Source organism: Aspergillus lucknowensis, assembly GCF_044049455.1.
Source record: "Aspergillus lucknowensis strain CBS 449.75 chromosome Unknown BJX67scaffold_18, whole genome shotgun sequence".
NCBI classification, from domain to species: domain Eukaryota; kingdom Fungi; phylum Ascomycota; class Eurotiomycetes; order Eurotiales; family Aspergillaceae; genus Aspergillus; species Aspergillus lucknowensis.
In genome coordinates, this window is record NW_027263562.1 from 268261 (window position 1) to 287295 (window position 19035).

The window sequence follows — 19035 nt, forward strand, 5'->3', positions numbered from 1 at the left end:
AACATCGTGTTTGTCCCTCGGTGGGGATGGGTCTATTCTTGGAGCAGCCTCGTGAAATGTGGCATGCCACTTCTTGGGCATCGTGGACATCATTCTCATGGGTCGTCGCTGTGACCTGAGCCCAGGAGCCTCTTGATCATCAAGAATCTTCACCTCTGCATCCTCTTCGGTTACTTCAACGCGGCGAGTTGAGACAAAGGTGGTACCCTGCGGGGAATGTCTCCATCAACACAGTTCCAGGACTGCATGGGGGGTTGCAACCGACGTGCCATCATCTCTTTTGCGAATCCCCATGCCTGCAGATGACTGCCCAATCTCATGCAACCAGGGTAGTCACATTAATACATTAATAACTCGAGCAGACAACCAACCCTGGGCAAGAGACTTCAGCGCAAATCCATTCTTCAAAGTAGTCTCGTACAGCACCTCCTTCAACCTTAGAATGATTTTAAGTGCGGGGGGTAGTTAGATCGTGCAATGCTCCTCTCCTTCATAATTTCAGTATTTCACCTGCTTTATTCACTAAAATCAAATCCGAACTTCCACATTAGAAGTCGGCGACTTGTAATCTGGAAAGACGATCGCATAATAAGGCGCGGCCCGCTAAACGGATTTGCATACACGTCCGGGCAGCAATATATATGCAATCCACGGGTGATCCGGTCACCAATCCCTCACATCAAGCGAAAATATTCTCCGGGTGTTATGAAATCCGACGCTCATTTCCATTTCTGGTCTCATTTATCTATCCTGAGGTATGAGGTTCGATGCCGTATGCTCGAATCCCGAGCGGCTCACCAGAATCCGTTCGGATTTCTCCAAATCCGCCATCGCAGACGATATATAAGACGGTTGAACAAGGTGCGGCCCTCTCTCATCGTTGTTTCAAGTTGTTTTACCCTACTATGATCGGCCTCGATACGCTGATCAGGCGGGCAGTGGATGCTATGGCGCACCTGAACTCTAACGCGATATTTCATCTCAGTGCGAGAAGCTTCCTCGTGGCAGCGCTCCCAGCGGCCGTCGTCGCCTTGTTTATACCCTCAGCATATCGCGACTATCAATCATTCCTCGCCCTTGGGCCGGGGGGACCGCCGTACAATCTCCTCGGCTGGCTCCTAGTGAAGCTCGTCTTCAACCCGTTCAGTCGAGAAATGTTCAGGACAGAAATATACGAGCGCAAAATAGATGCAGGAGAGACATCATCACTCCTCGAAGATCTCCCGAAAAGGCAAGGTGAACGCCCGAAACTGGGTACATTTGCTGCACCGCAACGGCAGACAGATCAATGGCCGAGCCGGGAAATAAGAGATGTACGCAGCTACCAGTAGACTTGCTCTGCCTGCGTGCTTCCGAAGATGGGTAGCTAATTGTGGACAGAAGCTGAGAGCGGAATACAGCGCATTCCTCACCCGGAATGCACACCTCGTCGACCGCGTCCCCTCAACATTGGAGCGATATACCGATGCGGCGCACGTCGGCGCGCATATCCCGCTCACGCCCGTCGGGAGGCAAATGAAGCGGGAGATATGCCATCTGCACGGAACCAGTGACCACTCTCTGCATGTCACGCTTGCACCAGCTGACTGTAGGCCCTGTACCCGTATCGCTAAGGTGAAGAGGAACTGATTCGAGTTGTAGGTAAACGCGTTATTGAGTCCGGCTGGGGTCAGAGGTTTCCTCTGTCGGGGTCGAGTTTGCTTCGGAATATTACGTTTGGGCGGGTGGCTGCTATTCCGAACGAGTATGTCTATATCTACGCGCCGAGGGACGGGGAGGAGATACAGACAGTCATACGAATTTTGGGTGCTGGTGTGCAGTATGTGACCGGATCAAGGGATGTGAGACTATAGTTGAAGTATCAAAGTGCTATTGCCCTGGCAACCTGTCGTGCCTGCCTCTTCCAATCCACTTTGCTGGACTGACGGGAGCGTTGGGGTGGCTCTTTCCCAATCGGTAACTGATATCTCAGGACGCATCCCCATGGCAACTCGACGCTCCTGGATAGGAAGGCGCGATGTGGGCCGGATGCTCGTTCGGGAAGGAACGGCCTTGGCCCGCGGGCCACGGTTGCCGGTTAGATATCAGGTAAACGGGAATTGCTCTGTACTTCGGGCGGGGGTGCAGAAGGTTACGAATTTCCACAGCTGCAGCTAGTTGATACATTCTATAGTTACATGACGAATCTATAATTTTCCGAGCGTGCTTCCCAATTCTGCAGCGCGGGACGTGGCCGCCTTGACAGCCTTATCCACGGTTTCGTTGAATCCAAGCGCGTTGAATGTCTCGAGAGCGGCGTGGGTCGTTCCGTTCGGGCTCGTCACGTTCTTCCGCAGCTGGGTTGGGCTGTCCGAAGATTCTGTGAGCATCTTGCCGGCTCCAAGGCAAGTCTGTGCTGCCAGTCGGGTGGCCTGCTCCTCGGGAAGGCCGAGAGCCGTGGCGCTGGCGATCAAGTGCTCAACCATGGCGAAGAAGTATGCAGGGCCGGATCCTACAATTGTTAATATAGACATCAGGTTTGGATGGGGTTTTACCCACCAGATAGACCAGTGACAACATCAATAAGCTCTTCCTTGTCCACCCATTCGGTGGCCTTGCTCACACTCTGGAGCAAGGCGTTCACAAGCTCCTTCTCATCGGCCGTGACGTCTTGGCTGGCGAAGAGGCCAGACGCACCCTCCCCGACTAGCGCGGGCGTATTCGGCATGACACGAACAAGATGCGCAGTTCTTCCATCAGAAGTTCGCAACCACTGCTGCAAGCTGTCCAAGGTGATCCCCGCGGCGATGCTTACCACAACAGGCAACGTCGGCCGCCCCGACCAGGCTTTGGCAAGCTCCTCGGCCACGGTCTTCGCGACCTGTGGTTTGACAGCGATAATAATGATATCGGCATCGCCTCCGGCAGTGACATTCGAAGTGGTGGTTTGCACGCCGAGAGCAGCGATCTTGTCGCGATTGACCTCCCACGGCTCCGAGACGGTGATGTTCTGCTTGCCGATGCCTCGGTTGAGGAGGCCTCCGATGATTGCAGAGGCCATGTTGCCGCCGCCGATGAAGGCGAGCTTGCTGTCTTGGAGAGAAGGCATCCTGGGGCACAGTGCAATTGACCTTCTCGAATGATGCCTGTTAATGGAATGTTTTTGCGGTGCGGGGTGTTGGAGTCTGGCGTCAGTGTGGGATGTTCGCTTTGGGTTAGCGTGTCACGTGGTGCTGCTTCGTCGCCTGATATCCAAGGCACTAAGGCGTCGGTTCTGGTCTCCGGGTGTGCGGCAATGAGCGACTGGGATGACACCGCCAGTCTGGACCGTGAATCCTTGGTCAGTCCCGCCGTGGACCGAGACCACAATCCCCTCATCTGGGCAATGAATTACGCAGCAGAAATGTTATTGGACAATTGGGCATCATATCGCTCCACCCCTGCCCTCGGTGCAATCCGGGGGATATCTGGCTCCATTTCGGTCCAGTCAAATGGCAGGCTGCTCGTCACATGTCCCTCCCCTCTGCAATGCTGGAATCACGTAACCGGAATTCCCGTTTGGCATTGGAGGGCGAAGGCCCGCGGGCTGCGGGGTGAATTCCGACATAAATGCGGGGTGATGCTCTCGTCTCACCTCCTCCCTCCTTCCCCTCCCTCCCCCTCCTGATCCGCTTTCCTTCTCGCTTCCATCCCTTCATTCATCAATCTCCCATCCGCCCGACTTGATTCCATCAAATTTCTGCCGCTGACATCACACCTCACCATGGGATCTGGCGAATGCCCTGTGCATAACCGCCGCACGGCCAACATTGGCGGCGGAGGCACCAACAACCGAGACTGGTGGCCCAACGACCTCAAGCTCAACATTCTCCGCCAGCACACTTCAGTCACAAACCCAAACGACAAAGACTTTGACTATGTCGCGGCCTTCAACAGCCTCGACTACTTCGCCCTCAAGCGGGACCTGCACGCTCTGATGACTGACTCGCAGGACTGGTGGCCTGCAGACTTTGGACACTACGGTGGCCTGTTCATCCGTATGGCCTGGCACAGCGCTGGGACGTACCGTGTCTTTGACGGCCGTGGTGGTGGTGGCCAGGGACAGCAGCGCTTTGCTCCGTTGAACAGCTGGCCGGACAACGTCAGTCTGGACAAGGCTCGCCGCCTCTTGTGGCCCATTAAGCAGAAGTACGGAAACAAGATTTCGTGGTCCGACCTGCTGATCCTCACCGGCAACGTCGCTCTCGAGTCCATGGGCTTCAAGACCTTCGGCTTTGCTGGTGGCCGCCCTGACACCTGGGAGGCGGACCAGTCGGTCTACTGGGGAGGCGAGCAGGAGTGGCTGGGAAATGACATCCGTTACGCGAGTGGTGATCTGGAGAGTCCCCTTGCAGCAGCGCACCTGGGTCTGATCTACGTCAACCCTGAGGGGCCAAACAGGAACCCCGACCCGGTCCTCGCCGCGAAGGACATCCGCGTCACCTTCGGCCGCATGGCCATGAACGACGAGGAGACCGTCGCTCTCATCGCTGGTGGTCACACCTTCGGGAAGACCCACGGTGCTGCTCCCGCAACTCACGTCGGCACGGAACCCGACGGTGCCGCAATTGAGCAGCAGGGTCTCGGCTGGAAGAGCTCCTACAACACCGGTGTTGGACCTCACACCACCACCAGCGGTCTCGAGGTGACTTGGACCAAGACTCCAGCGCAGTGGAACCACAACTTCCTCGAGTACCTGTTCAAGTACGACTGGGAACTCGAGAAGAGTCCTGCCGGTGCCCACCAGTGGGTGGCTAAGGGGGCGGAGAACATCATCCCTGACGCCTATGACCCCAACGTCAAGCACCCACCGCGCATGCTCACCACCGATCTGTCTCTTCGTTTCGACCCGGCGTACGAGAAGATCTCGCGCCGCTATCTCGAGAACCCCGACCAGTTCGCAGACGCCTTTGCCCGCGCATGGTTCAAGCTCACCCACCGTGATGTTGGCCCACGCATCCTCTACCAGGGTCCGGAGGTCCCCTCTGAAGTCCTGATCTGGCAAGACCCGCTGCCCGAACTCAACCACCCTGTCGTCGACAATGACGACGTCGCCGCCCTCAAGAAGGCCATCCTCTCTAGCGGCGTCGAGCCCACCAAGTTCGTCTCAACTGCCTGGGCGTCGGCCTCTACCTTCCGCGGCGGCGATAAGCGTGGTGGTGCCAACGGCGCCCGCATCCGCCTCCACCCACAGGCCGACTGGAAGGTGAACAACCAGCCGTGGCTGCACGAGTCGCTCCGCGCCCTCGAAAGCATCCAGAACCAATTCAACAGCGCTCAGTCATCTGGCAAGCGCGTCTCCCTCGCCGATCTCATCGTCCTTGCCGGCTCCGCAGCCATTGAAAAGGCCGCTCGCGACGCAGGCCACGACATCACCGTTCCCTTCGCCCCCGGGCGCACGGACGCCACCCAGGAACAGACAGACGTTGAATCCTTCGGCTACCTCGAGCCCATCGCCGACGGCTTCCGCAGCTACGGCGGTTCGACCTCCCGCGTCCGCGCGGAGGACTTCCTCGTCGACAAGGCGCAACTCCTCACCCTCTCCGCGCCGGAAATGACCGTCCTCGTCGGTGGTCTGCGCGTCCTGAACACAAACTACGACGGCTCCCCACTGGGCGTGTTCACGAACCGCCCTGGCCAACTAACGAACGACTTCTTCGTTAACCTTCTCGACATGAACACCGAGTGGAAACCCGCGGACAGTAGCAACGAGGTCTTTATCGGGACTGACCGCAAGACAGGCCAGGCGAAGTGGAAGGCCTCTCGCGTGGATCTAGTCTTCGGCTCGCATGCTGAGCTGCGTGCTCTGGCTGAGGTGTACGGTAGTTCCGACGGCGAGGCGAAGTTGGTTAAGGACTTTGTGGCGGCTTGGGAGAAGGTTGTCAACCTTGACCGGTTTGATCTGAAGCAGGGCGGTGGTGTGCAGCGCAACAGGAGTCTGCTTTAAATTCCACCCTGCCGTGAGGTTGGGTATAGTACAAGTACTAAAAATGAGAAAGTTGATCGTTCTTTGTCCCGCAATGAATCGAACTCGTTAGCTCTCTAGTCCCTCCATCATGCCGGGCAATAGTTGTCGTACACCCACAGAAGACAAGTATCAGGTATCACCTAGATTATATAGTTCGTATACACTCATCGAACCCGATCAGGACCCGGAAAATACGGCGGCGGCGGCGTTCCCCCCCTCGGCAGGGGAGTAGTATTCCCACTGGCACCAGGAGCATCCGTATCCCGTCTCTCCCCGGGTACACACGCTAGTTCCGTCGCAGTCACAGCCCCAGGCTCAGCCTCAGCTCCAGAAAATAGGTTCTTCACCGTCCCGTTCTCCCTCCTCCGGTTCCGAACAAACCCCACCGCACCAAGAACAAGCACAAGAACACCCACCGGAACCCAAACCCCAATCAGTATCTTCTGAGTCTCCGTCAGGCCTGGCGTCCCGGGCTCGGCGCAGTTCTGCTGGTAGTATGCTGAATTTTCGAGGCCGTCGCGGAGATCGGAGCAGGACAGGAGGGAGTCGATGGTTATTCTTTTTGCGGGGGAGAGATTGGTCCTGGTGGGTATGGAGGTGTTAGTGCGTGGATGGGACTTTGGAAAGTGGACGGACCGTTGTCTATCGCTGTGTCGGTCGACGCATTGCGCCAGGGTGGCGGGGAGGGTGAGGAGCGCCCATAGCAAAGCGACAGGCCAAATCATGGCGGGTCGTCTGGGGAGATTGGAGGTTCAGGCACCGCTGCAAGAAAGAAACCTTAAATTTAAAAGACATGAATCGATTTGCGCCCTCGTCCTGGCCCCCAACACGTGGTGTTCTGTTGGGCCCGAGGGAGGCTGAGGCGCTGGCAAAGAGGCTGTTACGATATTTGAAAGATGAGACGACCCTTGTTGGACAATGAGGCCAATCGTGGTCTATAGCCCGGTAGTCCCAATGTTATTTACTGAGTCAGGCTGAAATGTCAATCCCAACCTTGCCCTGGTGCTTCCCCTGCAGCAGATACTCGTACGCCTCCTTCAGCTCCTCCAGCTTAAACACCCTGTCCACCACCGGCCGTAACTGATCCACATCCCCCTCAATGGCCCTACACATCTCTTCCATCTGATCGCGACTCCCCACCCACAATCCCCTCGCCGTAAAGAGCCTCATCCACGTCTGCAACAGCGTAGGCACCCCCGTCGCCTCGGCCTCCCCTCCCACAAACCCAAGAACGGCAATCGTCCCATCAAGCTTGACAGCCTCCACGCTCTGATTCAGCGTCTTCCCCCCAGCAACCTCAACAACGAGATCAACCCCGGTTCCGCCGGTGATCTCCTTCGCAGCAACACCCCACTCCTCAACCTCGCGATAGTTGATAACATGATCCGCCCCAAGCCGTCTCAGCAATTCCACCTTGTTCTCCCCCGCACTCGTCGTCGCAATCACCCGCGCCCCAACCGCCTTCGCAAACTGTAAGGCAAAGATACTCACGCCCCCCGTCCCCTGCGTGAGCACCCACTGTCCAGGGGCTACCCGCTTTCCGGGTAATCCAAACAGCGCGTTCCACGCCGTGACACCGGCGCAGCTTAGCGTCGCCGCCTCAACAAAGCTCAGTCCCTCCGGCATGTGGACGAGGGCATGCTCGTCGAAGACTCCGATACACCGGAGTGTGCCGTCGATCGAGGCGCCGGTGCCGTATTGCAGTGATTCGGCGTCCAGGGAACCCGAGATGTGTTTCTGGTTCAGGGTCGTGATGACCTTGTCTCCGGGCTGGAAGCGTGTGACGTGTTTTCCGGCTGCGAGGACGGTACCCGCGCCGTCGGAGCCGGGGACGACGTTTGGTTTTACGGGCCAGGGGTATTTCCCTTGTGCGATGAGGAGGTCGCGGAACTGGGTTGTTAGCTGCGACAAAGACGTGAGGTGGATGTCTGCATACATTCAGAGACGCTCCTTGGACTATTGCGACACGTCAGTATAAATACTTGGACGGAAGTTGAGGCCGGGGAATACAACTTCTAACAAGAACCTGGGTATCGCCGATCTCGGGAACGAGTTCCTCCGAATAAACCAGCGAGTCAAGACCATCTGTACCGACGATGGACCATTGCTTTGCTGTTTTGGGGATTTGCTGAGCCATTGTCTCGCTGCCGGAGGTATAGTTAGGGCTTGCTTTCGCTGAATGCCGTCAGTTTTATACTTCTGTTGGGGCGATTTCAAAGCAAACCAGGTTGATTTGAAATCATGAAATCCTTTCTTTGGGTAATTTAATCAGCAAACACAAACACTGCTTCATACCTTTTATGAAGGGACAGAAAGTCTCCGAATATGTAGCGTTCTCTACCGTATGGGAGGCGAACTCCCAAACTCCTTGGAATCTCGAGTTCTTACTCGAGGCAAAATGAAGATGACTAGACCTGTCACAAACATCACCACGCCCTGGTGTATCTGAAGCGCGAGTATTGTTTGCGTCGAGAAGCAGTTGCTGGACATGATGGTTCGATCGCGGGCAGGCCATGGGCGAGCCCTGCAGCATCAGATGTAGCTCTCCAGGAAACCCATGATCCCACAGCTGAAGGCACGGACACTGGATGTGGGGAATATGCGGATGATAATTCCGTTAGATATGGTGCCCTGAAGTCAGGAATGCTTTGGAATGATGACGGGGAACCGAACTCTTTTTACGACCTCGACCGTCAACCAGGCTACGCGCCATATTCACGCAGCATTTGAGCAACCTCATGATTACGACTCAATAGAGCCACCTGCAGTGGAGTCCCGTACCACTCTTTGTATACATCAACCCGAGCTCCACGATCCAAGAGCAGCTTAACTGTTTCTACTTGAGACGACAGTCCAGTCGCAGCAGCATGGATGGCATACCCATATTCTCCCGCAAAGGCATTGACATCTGCCCCTGCGTTCAGTAACAGCTCCGCGATGTCCAGGTTTCCTTTATAGCAAGCGGCTTGCAGAGGAGTCCCAAAGTGGCCTCCTCGTGAGTTCGGGTTGGCTCCCTTGTCCAACAGCAGTCGTACAATTGTCGTATGGCCTCTACTTGAAGCGATATGCAGTGCAGTCCCTGCTGACCCTTCGGCCTCGAGGTTCGCTCCGCGACCAACTAGTAATCTTATAATCTCTTCATCCCCAATGCTCGCGGCAATGCAGAGTGCTGTTCCATGCTCTTCTTCAATAGAGTCAACGTCTGCCCCCTGATTGAGGAGCAACTCAACGATCCGAGCATAGCTGTTGGCTGCAGCTGTATGTAGTGCGCTGCCGTAGGACGGATCCCGAGTTGCCATAGTTGGGGCGTACTGCCTCAGAAGTTCGAGGATATGCCGGAAGTTACGATCTGTAGCGGCTTGAAGGGCACGGTTATAAGAGGCCCCGAGCGAGTCGATTTCCCTCTTTTGGAGCAACATCCGAACGATTTCTCTGTTGCCGAGCGTACAGGCCGTGTGGAGGCAGTCGGCGTAGCATCTCCCCGGCGCAGTGATATCAGCGCCCCTGTCTAGCAACACTTTGACGACTTCAGGATGGTCGCCATAGATAGCACCTTCCAGAGCATTACTGAAGTCCTCGCCTGGTGCATCGACATCTGCGCCTCGCTCTACCAGAAACTTGCACACTGCAGCGTGACCCCCGAATGCTGCCGTATGCAGAGCGTTTCCGTACAGACCTTCCTTGTCTATTGGCATTCCGTAGTCAAGTAATAGCTGAAGAACCCTAAGGCGTCCTCTACCCGCGGCAGCATTAACAGCGCTCCCATAGAGTCCTTCCCCTTCGGGAATTTCTGGCTCATTGGCGAGAATGCAGGCTACGACTGTATCCAGGCCCGTGAGCGACGCATAGTACAGTGGCGAAGGCAGAAGACCCGCAAATGTGCTGTCCAGAGGGCGTTTCTGAGTTCTCCAAGGCTCGTCGTGGTCGTGGATCCGGATCCAATTCAACAACGCCTCGTGCCGGAAAATAAAGATATCCTCCAGCATTATCTGAAGCCGTGACCCTGGACTGATTGAGCTACAGAGTGCATGTGTTGGCCAAAACTCTGCTGCATACCGAATCAAGGGGTACTCTTTCAATATTGAAGGGGTGAGGGATGTGGTATTATCAAGGAGCAGTATATATTCCAGGCAGGTCTCGGCGATTACTCGATGCGCCGCCACCAGATCCCGGATGCCGTAGTCTCGGATATCTTGAGAGATGAGATACTCCTTCACAGATGAGTGGGCCAACTGAACAACCACGTTCTCGCCAGAGTCAGAACCGCTCGCCCCTATTGCTGTAAGGGTTATCAACCCAGGGCATATCGAGAGGATGTCGAGCGGGTCCAAAAGACGCCTCGCTGCGTCCAGCCTCGGGGACCGGCCACCGAAATCGATGGCAAACAGCTCAGCAGCCTCATCTAATGACAAGGGTCGTGCCGAAAAGCAGAGCCACAGAAGAAGGGTCTTAGCTCTTGCGCGCGCATGTAAAGGGATCTGCCGTAGCATGCGTTCGTATATGGCACTGAGTGTTTGGGGGAGCTTACCCAGTACGACCTCGAGATCGTGGCGACTATAGCACCGTTCGAATTCATGCAACTGGCATGCCGCGAGTTGGAACCTGGAGGCGCGTCAGTATCGCGAGCCCAATCATAATGCCTATCTCCTTACATCCCCGCGGACTTGGTGACGACAGCTTCACAAATATCCTTCCTCTGCTCTTCTGACCACCGCCGGGAGAGTGAGCTATCTCTGTACAGTCTCGCAGTCACGAAAGTACGAATATCCTGCTCCACTCGTGGCGCGTCCAGATAAATAGTCTCTTCGACAAGTGCGGGCACTGCCCGTTGCATCATGTTATTAGGACGACTGGCAACGAGGACGTGAACTTTCGAGAGACTTTTGACTTCCACGAGAATCTCCATGAACAACTGGACACTCTCGCACTCGTCAAGCGCGTCAACGATCAAATAAACGCGATCGGCGGGCGCGACGGCCTCTCTAAGAGCACGCAGAACGGCCCCCAGCGCTGGATGTGTGTGTGCCTCTGCCCGACTGTACAAGGCTCTTGTGTTTTCGCTTAGTCTGGGAGCTAACAGCTGGCGCAAGAGGTTTCGTACACATCCCTCGACAGTACTTTTCTCACTGGGAGCAGAGTCAAAGTAGAAATACGCAATTTTCGTCTTCGTGTCATTTCTGTACGTCTGGTATAGATGGTCGACAACTGTCGAGCATAGAATTGTCTTCCCACTACCAGCTGCTCGGATATTAGAAAGCTACCCCAGAGCTTGCAGAGAGCAACTCACGAATGCCGTAGATGCCTAGCACCTGAAACTCACCGTCCACCCATCGTTTATATACATGATCGTCCAGAAGCCATTGGCCTGTGGTGGCCGTGTGCTTGCTCCGAGCCCGCGCATGGTCGAGCGACGAGTCGGTATTGGAGATCCGCTGCAATATTTCACGGTCTACAATATCCTGGAGTACCTCTGTGACAACAGAGTGAGCAGTTAATTCGGAATTGGGGATCTGCCTCACCTTTGATATCTGTCATGTCGAGGTGGATTCCCTCAACATGATCCGAGATACCTGGATATGCATTGTTAGCAGGTGCCTAGTCAACATGATGTCAAAAAAATTATAGAAAGCTTACGAGCCACAGGGGACATTTCGTCCACCTCGCGTACAGGCACGGTAAGTAGGATCTCCTTCGCCATCGCTGCAGCGACAGTCGCAGCGTACTCTTGCCAGCGCTTGTTCTTGTGTGAATCAGCGTAGTCACATATCCCCCTGACGACGACGCATCGGAATTCATTCATCAGGCCGGCGGCTTCCATCTCGAAGCACAATACTCTGCCCCCGAGTCGAGCGTTGATCTGATCGCGGAACGCTCCATCCTTCACCACTTGGTTGCCAGATGCAATCAACCCGTAATGAACTTGGATATCGCGAAGCTCTCTTCGTATGGCACGATCACGGTCACAGCCCAAGCATTCTCTGTAATCGTCATTCTCTTGACGTTGAGGCACTGGTGTGCTCGTTGCCTCAAGATGCTCACAATTTGCTGGGAAGACCACATCGTTCAAACCCTCCCGGCGCGTATATTTCGGGACCAATCGTGGCCACTTCTTTTCCACCTCGTGGAGAAACGCGGGAATTCGTGACCCCTCCATTTCGTGCCTAACCTTCAGGGTAGACAACGCTGTTTTGAGAACGGTTGGGGGGCTGTCTAGGGAGCCAATGCGCCGAAAGCCATGGTCTTGCTCGGTCTTCCCAAAGTCCCATTGAACAACGCCTCCATACCCATCGCCTGGGGTACTCACGACGACGTCGCCGAGACGAACAGCACTGGGAACACCCCCGCCAATGCCCACCATGAGTCCGAATCTGATAGCCGGAAAGGTCGACGTTAACCTAGTCGCGACCGTTGCAGACGAATTATTGCCCATCTCACCGATAGGGAGACAAGCTATGACGACGTTGTGATCCCCCACCCGCCCCAGGGTATAGTTATTGGAGTCGCTGGCAGGTTGAGGCAGCGCCAAATGCAGCTCATCCAGCATTGCCGTCGCTGCGACAGTCTCCTTTGCCAAAGCACAGACCCATCCCACCGTATAGTCCTTGTGAGTTAGCCGGACCCTGGGGGTTGCCATGTTGCTTCGTATCGCCATTCACTTCGGCCAAGTACCTCAACATGAATGCGGGCGACCATACCCGCATACGAACTCAAGGATCGGACGAGCACCCGTCGAATCGCTGTGGGTTTTTGTGAGCTTCACAGGGGCGGATCACCGATTTAAAGCGAGGCACATTGCGTGACTTGGCTCGGAGTGATTGGATGACCTGCAATGCTCTGGACGAGGCTGGCGCTTATGTGCTTGACGCTGTTGCAACGCCGAAGTCGGCCAGAATGCAGCCTTTCGCGTGACTGCGCCACGCCAACAAGGCTTGCCAATTCATCAGTGCTGCAAAAATTCCTATCAGTGGGCGCTAACTGATGCGTCTCGCAGCCACAAGAGGGGCTGCGCGTCGGGGACCCGAATCTGATTCTCACGGGGCTGTCACTCCGCTGCGAAGACTTGATCCTCGAAAAGTAGCCTCCTTCGCAAAATCAGCTCTTCGCGGGGTCTGCCGCGCGGATCCCCGAACGCAAGAGATCGTTTGTGAATCTTTTCCCGTGACGCCGCTGAGTGAGGATCTGAATGGGAAAATGGGTAGGACGAAGATTCGCAGTCAGCCACAGGCATCCGACGTGTATGTGGCGGTTATGGGGGTAACTGGCTCCGGGAAGAGCACATTCATCTCGCACCTGACAGATGAAGAAGTAACCGTTGGGAATGGGCTATATGCATGTGTGTCAAGCAAGCCACTACCTTCTCTATATGAACCCCGCTAAGAATTCCAGGTACCCAAGAAGTCGCGGTATACCGCTGCAAGCAGAGTGGACCCGTCAACATCTGGCTCGTAGACACGCCAGGGTTTGACGACACCCATCGAAGCGATACAGATGTCCTCCGCGAGATCGCAGCGTGGCTGACGCATTCCTTCTCGTCCCAGGACGTCATATTGAACGGCATGATATATCTTCATCGTATCATCGACATCCGTATGCAAGGGTCGGCACTGAAAAACTTGTTTATGTTCAAGAAGTTGTGCGGGCGCGACGCTCTGAAGAACGTCATCCTTGCGACGACCATGTGGGAACAGGTGAGTCCAGAGGACGGAGAGCGTCGCGAGAGAGAGCTTGCACGGACGTCGGAGTTTTGGGGTGAGATGATCTTGCGTGGGGCACAGATCAAACGACACTGGAACAACGGGGAATCGGCGTGGGAGCTGGTAAACATCTTCGCTTCGAAGGATTCGACCAGGCAAAAGGCAGTGCTTAACATTCAGGACGAGATGGTGGTGCAGAAGAAGCCGCTCGACAAAACAGACGCAGGGCTCGAGCTCGAGAATTCATTGATCCAGGAACGGGAGAAATGGTCGCGCGAGCTCGAAGAGACACGAGAAATGATGCGTGAAGCACTCGCAGCAAAGGATAAGGAGTCTCTTGAGTTACTCCGCGAGACAGAGGCCAAAATGAATAAGAGGATCGAGAAGGCGCAGCGCGCGAGCGAGGAGTTGAAGGTCGACATGCAGAAAATGCACCGTGATCACATCTCAAAGTTTGAGAAGGAATTAGAAATCCTTACTCTGGGCACCGAAAAGAGAATACAGGGTGTAGAAAACGCCCTTATGAAGGGAAGGACTGGCCCTGAGGGCCAGCCACCCACCGCAGCCCCCAGGGAGCTCCCGGTGATATCCGGGATCGGGGATAATCTGCAGGAACGAGATTCGAAGACTGCGTCAAGTCAGGACAAGACTTACTGGTTTGGGACGTCGCCCATGTTGGGGAGGTTCAGTCTGTCTCTGAGCGGCGACATATACTACTTCCAGGGACCACGGCGTATCTACACGTAAGCATTGAAGAGATTCACGTTTCAGTTTACTTACGCTTTCTGTATACAGGAACTTGGGATCAGACTTCGTTTCGATGAGGGGCGAACGGAATCACGCCGGTTTGGGAACCAACGGGTCATGGTATAAGCACTACCATGTCGGGGGTGTGCCGCGAACGAGTAAGTCATCCCTGCCAGCAAAGAAACAACCGATCTATTAACTTCCCGTAGAATCGAGTTTCAACCTGGGGAACGTGTATCCCGGCTTGGACAAGCAGCTCCAGAACCTTAACGAGCCGCGGCATGGCTGCCCCGACATCGTGGCGTTAGGCGAAAAAGGGACGTACTTTTTCTCAACTGATAGAGGGCTCCGCCAGTGGCTTCCTGATGAGACTTGGGCGACGTGCGTCTTGCCGCAGGATATAAAGCATCTCTGGCCAGGGAAGAACAACTCGTTTGTTCTTGTCAAGACAGACGGCAAGCTGATATATAACCTCAAAGGTCTGTACCAGGGGCTCGGCCCTCAAATTCAGATAATACTGTCCGAAGGAAGGAGTATTATGGTAAGCAGCTTATCTGCCGTTGCATTGGCGATTTGCTAACAGCATAGGCCCTGGCTCTAAACCTCGAAAACAGCCGGTCGTGGGCTATCGTTTGGGAAGGGGGCGCTGCCTGTTGTCCGGCAGGGGCATTCCACCACGACAGATTCGAGCAATTCTTGAAAGACAACTTCCAAGTAATTGAAAACACAATTGGGAGCTCCACCACCGGTAGTCATCTGAGAAGGGAGCCGTAGTCACTCGTTGATCAAGACGCTACCTGCCGACATACGGGAACCTGGGAGGTCATGTTTGAGTAGGGATTAACACGCAAACTAGTCGACGAGGAGCTACTGGTACTTCCTAGGTTCCTACGACTCTCTTTGAATTAAGAGGTGTGAACCTGATCTTGGTTCAATTCACACAATCGTTTTCTCCTCCATATATTTTGTAGATTGAAGAAGGATAACCTCTACATCCAATTTTCAACCGTATACCTTTAAGCCTGACGGAGATGTAACCGGTCCATATGTATGCCCCAAGATGCATCCTCTCTCTATATCCAGACTGATTAATTGCTGGTTGAGACAGAGACCCTCATCCTGTCCAAGGCAACAATACCCTCCCTCGCAACCTCAATATCACGCAGCTGAATACCACTACGATCACACATCCCCCGAAAGATACCCCCCTCCTCACGATAAAGCTTAGCAGGTGTATCCATCTGCGCGATCTGCCCAGCTTCCACAACACAGATCCGGTCATACCCAATGATTGTCTGGAGACGATGCGCGATACAAAGCAACGTCTTCCCCGCGAAGCCCGAAGCCAGCGTGTGCTGGATCCTAGTATCCGTCTCCATGTCCACGCTGGACGTGGCCTCGTCACAGATGATGATTCGGGAATCGCGCACGAGGGCTCGTGCGAGAGCTAGCAGTTGGCGCTGGCCGAGGGAGAAGTTCTGCCCGTTTTCGGACACGACGCTGTCGAGGTGGATCTGAGAATTTAGCTTTTTGTTGTCATCGTTTGTATCTGCCTCTGTTTGTATTAACCAGGTCTTGCGTAGGGCGGACCAGAGTGTTAGATCTGTGTGTTCGTGGAAGGGGTCGAGGTTGCTGCGGACGGTGCCTTGGAACAGCGTTGGATCCTGTGGGATGATGGTTAACCGGGACCGGAGGCTTTGGAGGTCGATCTGAGATATATCGACACCGTCGATGGTAATTGAGCCTTCAGACAACTCGACCAGTCTGAAGAGAGAGCTCATGATCGATGACTTGCCCGCTCCAGTTCGACCCACAATGCCGACACGCTCGCCACCCTCGACGTGCATGGAGAGCCCCCGTAGCACGAGGGGGAGGTTCTCGCGATATCGCATACCAACACTATCAAAGATAACCTCGCCCCTCTCCGGCCAACTTTCACGCACAGCGATTGTTCGCTGGCCCGGGGATGCTTCTTCCTCCAGCTCCGCGCCAAAGTACCGAATTCGCTCGACTGAATTCATCCCCTTGTCCACCTCTGACAACTGTCGGATGGAGAATTGAAGCATCTGCACGACAGAGAGAATGTAGCTCAGCACCAGACCGCTAATAGCAGGGTTCACGCTGAACCGTGCAGTAACCACAAGGATCCCAACAATGAAAACCAACAAGTTGCCGATGGTGTCAAGGCGAAGAGTGAGCCATCGTTGATTGGCAAAGGTCAAGTAGTAAGCTGCGTTCATTGCATCGATTGACGAACGAAGCTCGTTGACGAATCGGTCTTTCAGATTATATGCCTGGATGGTAGCAACGCCGCTCAGTCCCTCGCTGAACTTAGCAAAGACTGTTGACCGCAGAACCGACTCATGGCGCTTGATCTCGCGCGCCGAGGAACGGTAGTATGCGGCCGCTCCGACGTAGAAGAGGTAGAAGGGGACGATCGCAATCGCGAAATAGTAATAATAGGCAATAGTCAGAATAAAGATGGCACTGGCCCCGCCTATGGTGAAGAAATACATCCGTATCGCATCGGATAGGTTATTGTCCATCACATCAACATCCCTCGACAAGCGATTGATGATCCGGCCGAGGGGCGTGATATCGAAAAAGGACATGGGTGCGTGCAAGACTTTCTTTATTGCTTGACGAAACATCACCTTGCTGGCCCTTGTCCCCAGGACTGAGAGCAGGATCGCAAACGTGAACATGAGCAATGCTTGCACGGTGCCGAGCGCGGCATAGACTCCAATATAGAGGCCAGTCGAGTAACCAAACTCGTCTGATATCCAGAATGAGAGCCAAAGACTAGTGGATATGTTGGACCCTTGAGCCAACACCAAGAGCAGGAAAATGAGAGGAGCACTCAGAATGCCTCCAGACGCCTTGACGTACGCGCCGTAGACAGACCACGACACTGCAGCTTCTGCCCGGTCCTCTTGCGCCATTAGAGGTGTGCCTGTCTTGTGCTTTTCGACTTTCGTCTGATTGCCGACCGGGGAAACCTCCTCGGAGTCTTCTTCTGATTCCGTCCCCTTCTTCTCATCTGACGTCGCAGCAGTCATTTCCATCAGGTTCCGGAAACCCTGATGATTGTTTCTCAAGTTCTCAAACGTGTCAATGGCTTGGACCTTTCCAGCCTCCATCCAGACAATGCGATCACATCTATCCAACACCCAAAGCTGATGAGTGGCTAAGATCCGGCATCGATCTTTCAGTAACCCTAAAATAGCATAATCAAAGATATGACGCCCTACATGCGCATCAACAGCACTAAGCGGATCATCCATCAACACAATCTCAGCGTCATAGTAGATAGCCCTTGCGATATTAAGGCGTTGCTTCTGCCCGCCGGAGATGGTAATCCCTCGCTCGCCAATCTCCGTTTGGTCGCCGTGCGGAAGAGAGTCTAAGTCGGGTTGGAGGGCACAGCTTGAGTCGTTAGTCGTTAGCTATCAGACACGAAAGACTGTGTTGATTGGACTTACGCATCAATTATCTTCTCATACCATTCTTTGTCAAACTCCTTCCCGAAGGTAATATTGTTCCGCAGCGACGTGTTCTGGATCCAGGCAGACTGGAGACAAAACGCTCTCGATGCACCAAGCACTGCGTCTCCATCTGTCTTGCGCATATGGCCAGCCAGAGAGGCAAGCAGGGAACTCTTCCCGCTCCCGACGGTACCAATGACGGCAATCAACTCGTTGCGGCCAGCCTTGAAGTTCAGATCCTGCAGTGTAAAGGGCGCTTGGTCCTCGATAGAGCTGGTAGGACTATCATAGGACGATGCATTAGGTTTAATATCCTTGCTTTTTTCTTTTTCTTGCCTGTTTGTCTTCTCCCACGTGAAACTGGCGTCTCTCAACTCGAGCGCGTATTCTCCTTCGGGGTTCCAAATCATCGTTTCTTCCCTGTCCTCCTCTAGCAGGAACGCCTCGATTCGCTTCACAGCAGACCATGCATCGGTAACCTCACCGAGCGTAATAGGGAGGAGGTTCAGCGGGATCCGAAGACTGTTGAACAGCGCCAACGAGGAGAAGACCTTGGCGGGTGCTAAGTCATGGTCTGTGAGAGAGAAAGTGATGAACGAGAGCATCGACGCAAAGACAGGAAGAGACATGCTGACTGCATTCATTGCATTTCGGATAGCAAGGAGGGTCTGAATGGCACTGATTTCTTGCAAGCGGAACTGCTCCAGGCGCTCGAGAAACGCCGGTTCCCAACCGAAATACTTGACGAATCGCACGGATTGAATGATCTCCTGGGTGAGCGACACGCGTTTGTCGGTGATCTTGTTGATTGCCCTTCGACGGCGGAATAACTTTCGAATGGCGACTGTGAGAAGAGGCACACCGATCATGAGGAGCGCAAAGCCGGCAATAGCGCTATAGGTCAAGTTTACCAATAGCAAGACGAGCGTAATGATACAAGCAAGTGGCGCGGCCCAGACCATGTGCAGAAATGCGCAGGACAAGTCGATGCGGTTCGTATCGACGCTCATGAGAGTCGAGATGCGCCCATCCGGCCATCCAATCGCACCCTCGAGCCCGCCGACTTTCTTTGATTTCGTGCTCTTCGAGTTTATATTTCCAGTAGTTGGGATTTCGCCAGCTT

The 19035-nt window shown here is 54.5% G+C and overlaps 8 protein-coding genes across 8 annotated transcripts; 3 read left to right on the top strand and 5 right to left on the bottom strand.

The window, feature by feature from the left end:
• Positions 1-947: 947 nt before the first annotated feature.
• On the top strand, positions 948-2344 carry BJX67DRAFT_387793 (uncharacterized protein; the record flags this gene model as incomplete). Its single annotated transcript, XM_071034283.1, has 3 exons — positions 948-1313; positions 1381-1588; positions 1642-2344. The coding sequence occupies 3 exons, from the start codon at positions 948-950 to the stop codon at positions 1851-1853; spliced, it is 786 nt and encodes a 261-aa protein (XP_070886535.1). The 3' UTR covers positions 1854-2344.
• BJX67DRAFT_352606 (pyrroline-5-carboxylate reductase family protein) lies at positions 1783-3143 on the bottom strand. The gene is made up of 2 exons (XM_071029045.1): positions 2539-3143; positions 1783-2491 (listed from the first exon to the last, which is right to left on the bottom strand). The coding sequence occupies exons 1-2, from the start codon at positions 3086-3088 to the stop codon at positions 2187-2189; spliced, it is 855 nt and encodes a 284-aa protein (XP_070886536.1). The 5' UTR covers positions 3089-3143; the 3' UTR covers positions 1783-2186.
• Positions 3144-3289: 146 nt separating this feature from the next.
• Positions 3290-6101, top strand: BJX67DRAFT_352607 (catalase/peroxidase). The gene has a single exon (XM_071029046.1). The coding sequence runs from the start codon at positions 3743-3745 to the stop codon at positions 5963-5965; it is 2223 nt and encodes a 740-aa protein (XP_070886537.1). The 5' UTR covers positions 3290-3742; the 3' UTR covers positions 5966-6101.
• A 1-nt stretch (position 6102) lies between these two features.
• On the bottom strand, positions 6103-6833 carry BJX67DRAFT_79987 (uncharacterized protein). Its single transcript, XM_071035462.1, has 2 exons — positions 6623-6833; positions 6103-6568 (listed from the first exon to the last, which is right to left on the bottom strand). The coding sequence occupies exons 1-2, from the start codon at positions 6709-6711 to the stop codon at positions 6151-6153; spliced, it is 507 nt and encodes a 168-aa protein (XP_070886538.1). The 5' UTR covers positions 6712-6833; the 3' UTR covers positions 6103-6150.
• Positions 6834-8603, bottom strand: BJX67DRAFT_79986 (zinc-dependent alcohol dehydrogenase family protein). The gene is made up of 4 exons (XM_071035461.1): positions 8282-8603; positions 8000-8161; positions 7923-7942; positions 6834-7876 (listed from the first exon to the last, which is right to left on the bottom strand). Exons 1-4 carry the CDS (start codon positions 8517-8519, stop codon positions 6956-6958), a joined length of 1341 nt encoding a protein of 446 aa, XP_070886539.1. The 5' UTR covers positions 8520-8603; the 3' UTR covers positions 6834-6955.
• On the bottom strand, positions 8395-12754 carry BJX67DRAFT_79992 (ankyrin repeat-containing domain protein). The gene is made up of 5 exons (XM_071035463.1): positions 11621-12754; positions 11506-11556; positions 11274-11456; positions 10639-11224; positions 8395-10588 (listed from the first exon to the last, which is right to left on the bottom strand). The coding sequence occupies exons 1-5, from the start codon at positions 12636-12638 to the stop codon at positions 8689-8691; spliced, it is 3738 nt and encodes a 1245-aa protein (XP_070886540.1). The 5' UTR covers positions 12639-12754; the 3' UTR covers positions 8395-8688.
• A 423-nt stretch (positions 12755-13177) lies between these two features.
• BJX67DRAFT_380913 (uncharacterized protein) lies at positions 13178-15201 on the top strand (the record flags this gene model as incomplete). The annotated part of the gene is made up of 5 exons (XM_071032907.1): positions 13178-13319; positions 13373-14423; positions 14476-14585; positions 14637-14968; positions 15016-15201. 5 exons carry the CDS (start codon positions 13178-13180, stop codon positions 15199-15201), a joined length of 1821 nt encoding a protein of 606 aa, XP_070886541.1.
• A 157-nt stretch (positions 15202-15358) lies between these two features.
• Positions 15359-19035, bottom strand: BJX67DRAFT_80018 (P-loop containing nucleoside triphosphate hydrolase protein). Its single transcript, XM_071035465.1, has 2 exons — positions 17910-19035; positions 15359-17853 (listed from the first exon to the last, which is right to left on the bottom strand). The coding sequence occupies exons 1-2, from the start codon at positions 18920-18922 to the stop codon at positions 15516-15518; spliced, it is 3351 nt and encodes a 1116-aa protein (XP_070886542.1). The 5' UTR covers positions 18923-19035; the 3' UTR covers positions 15359-15515.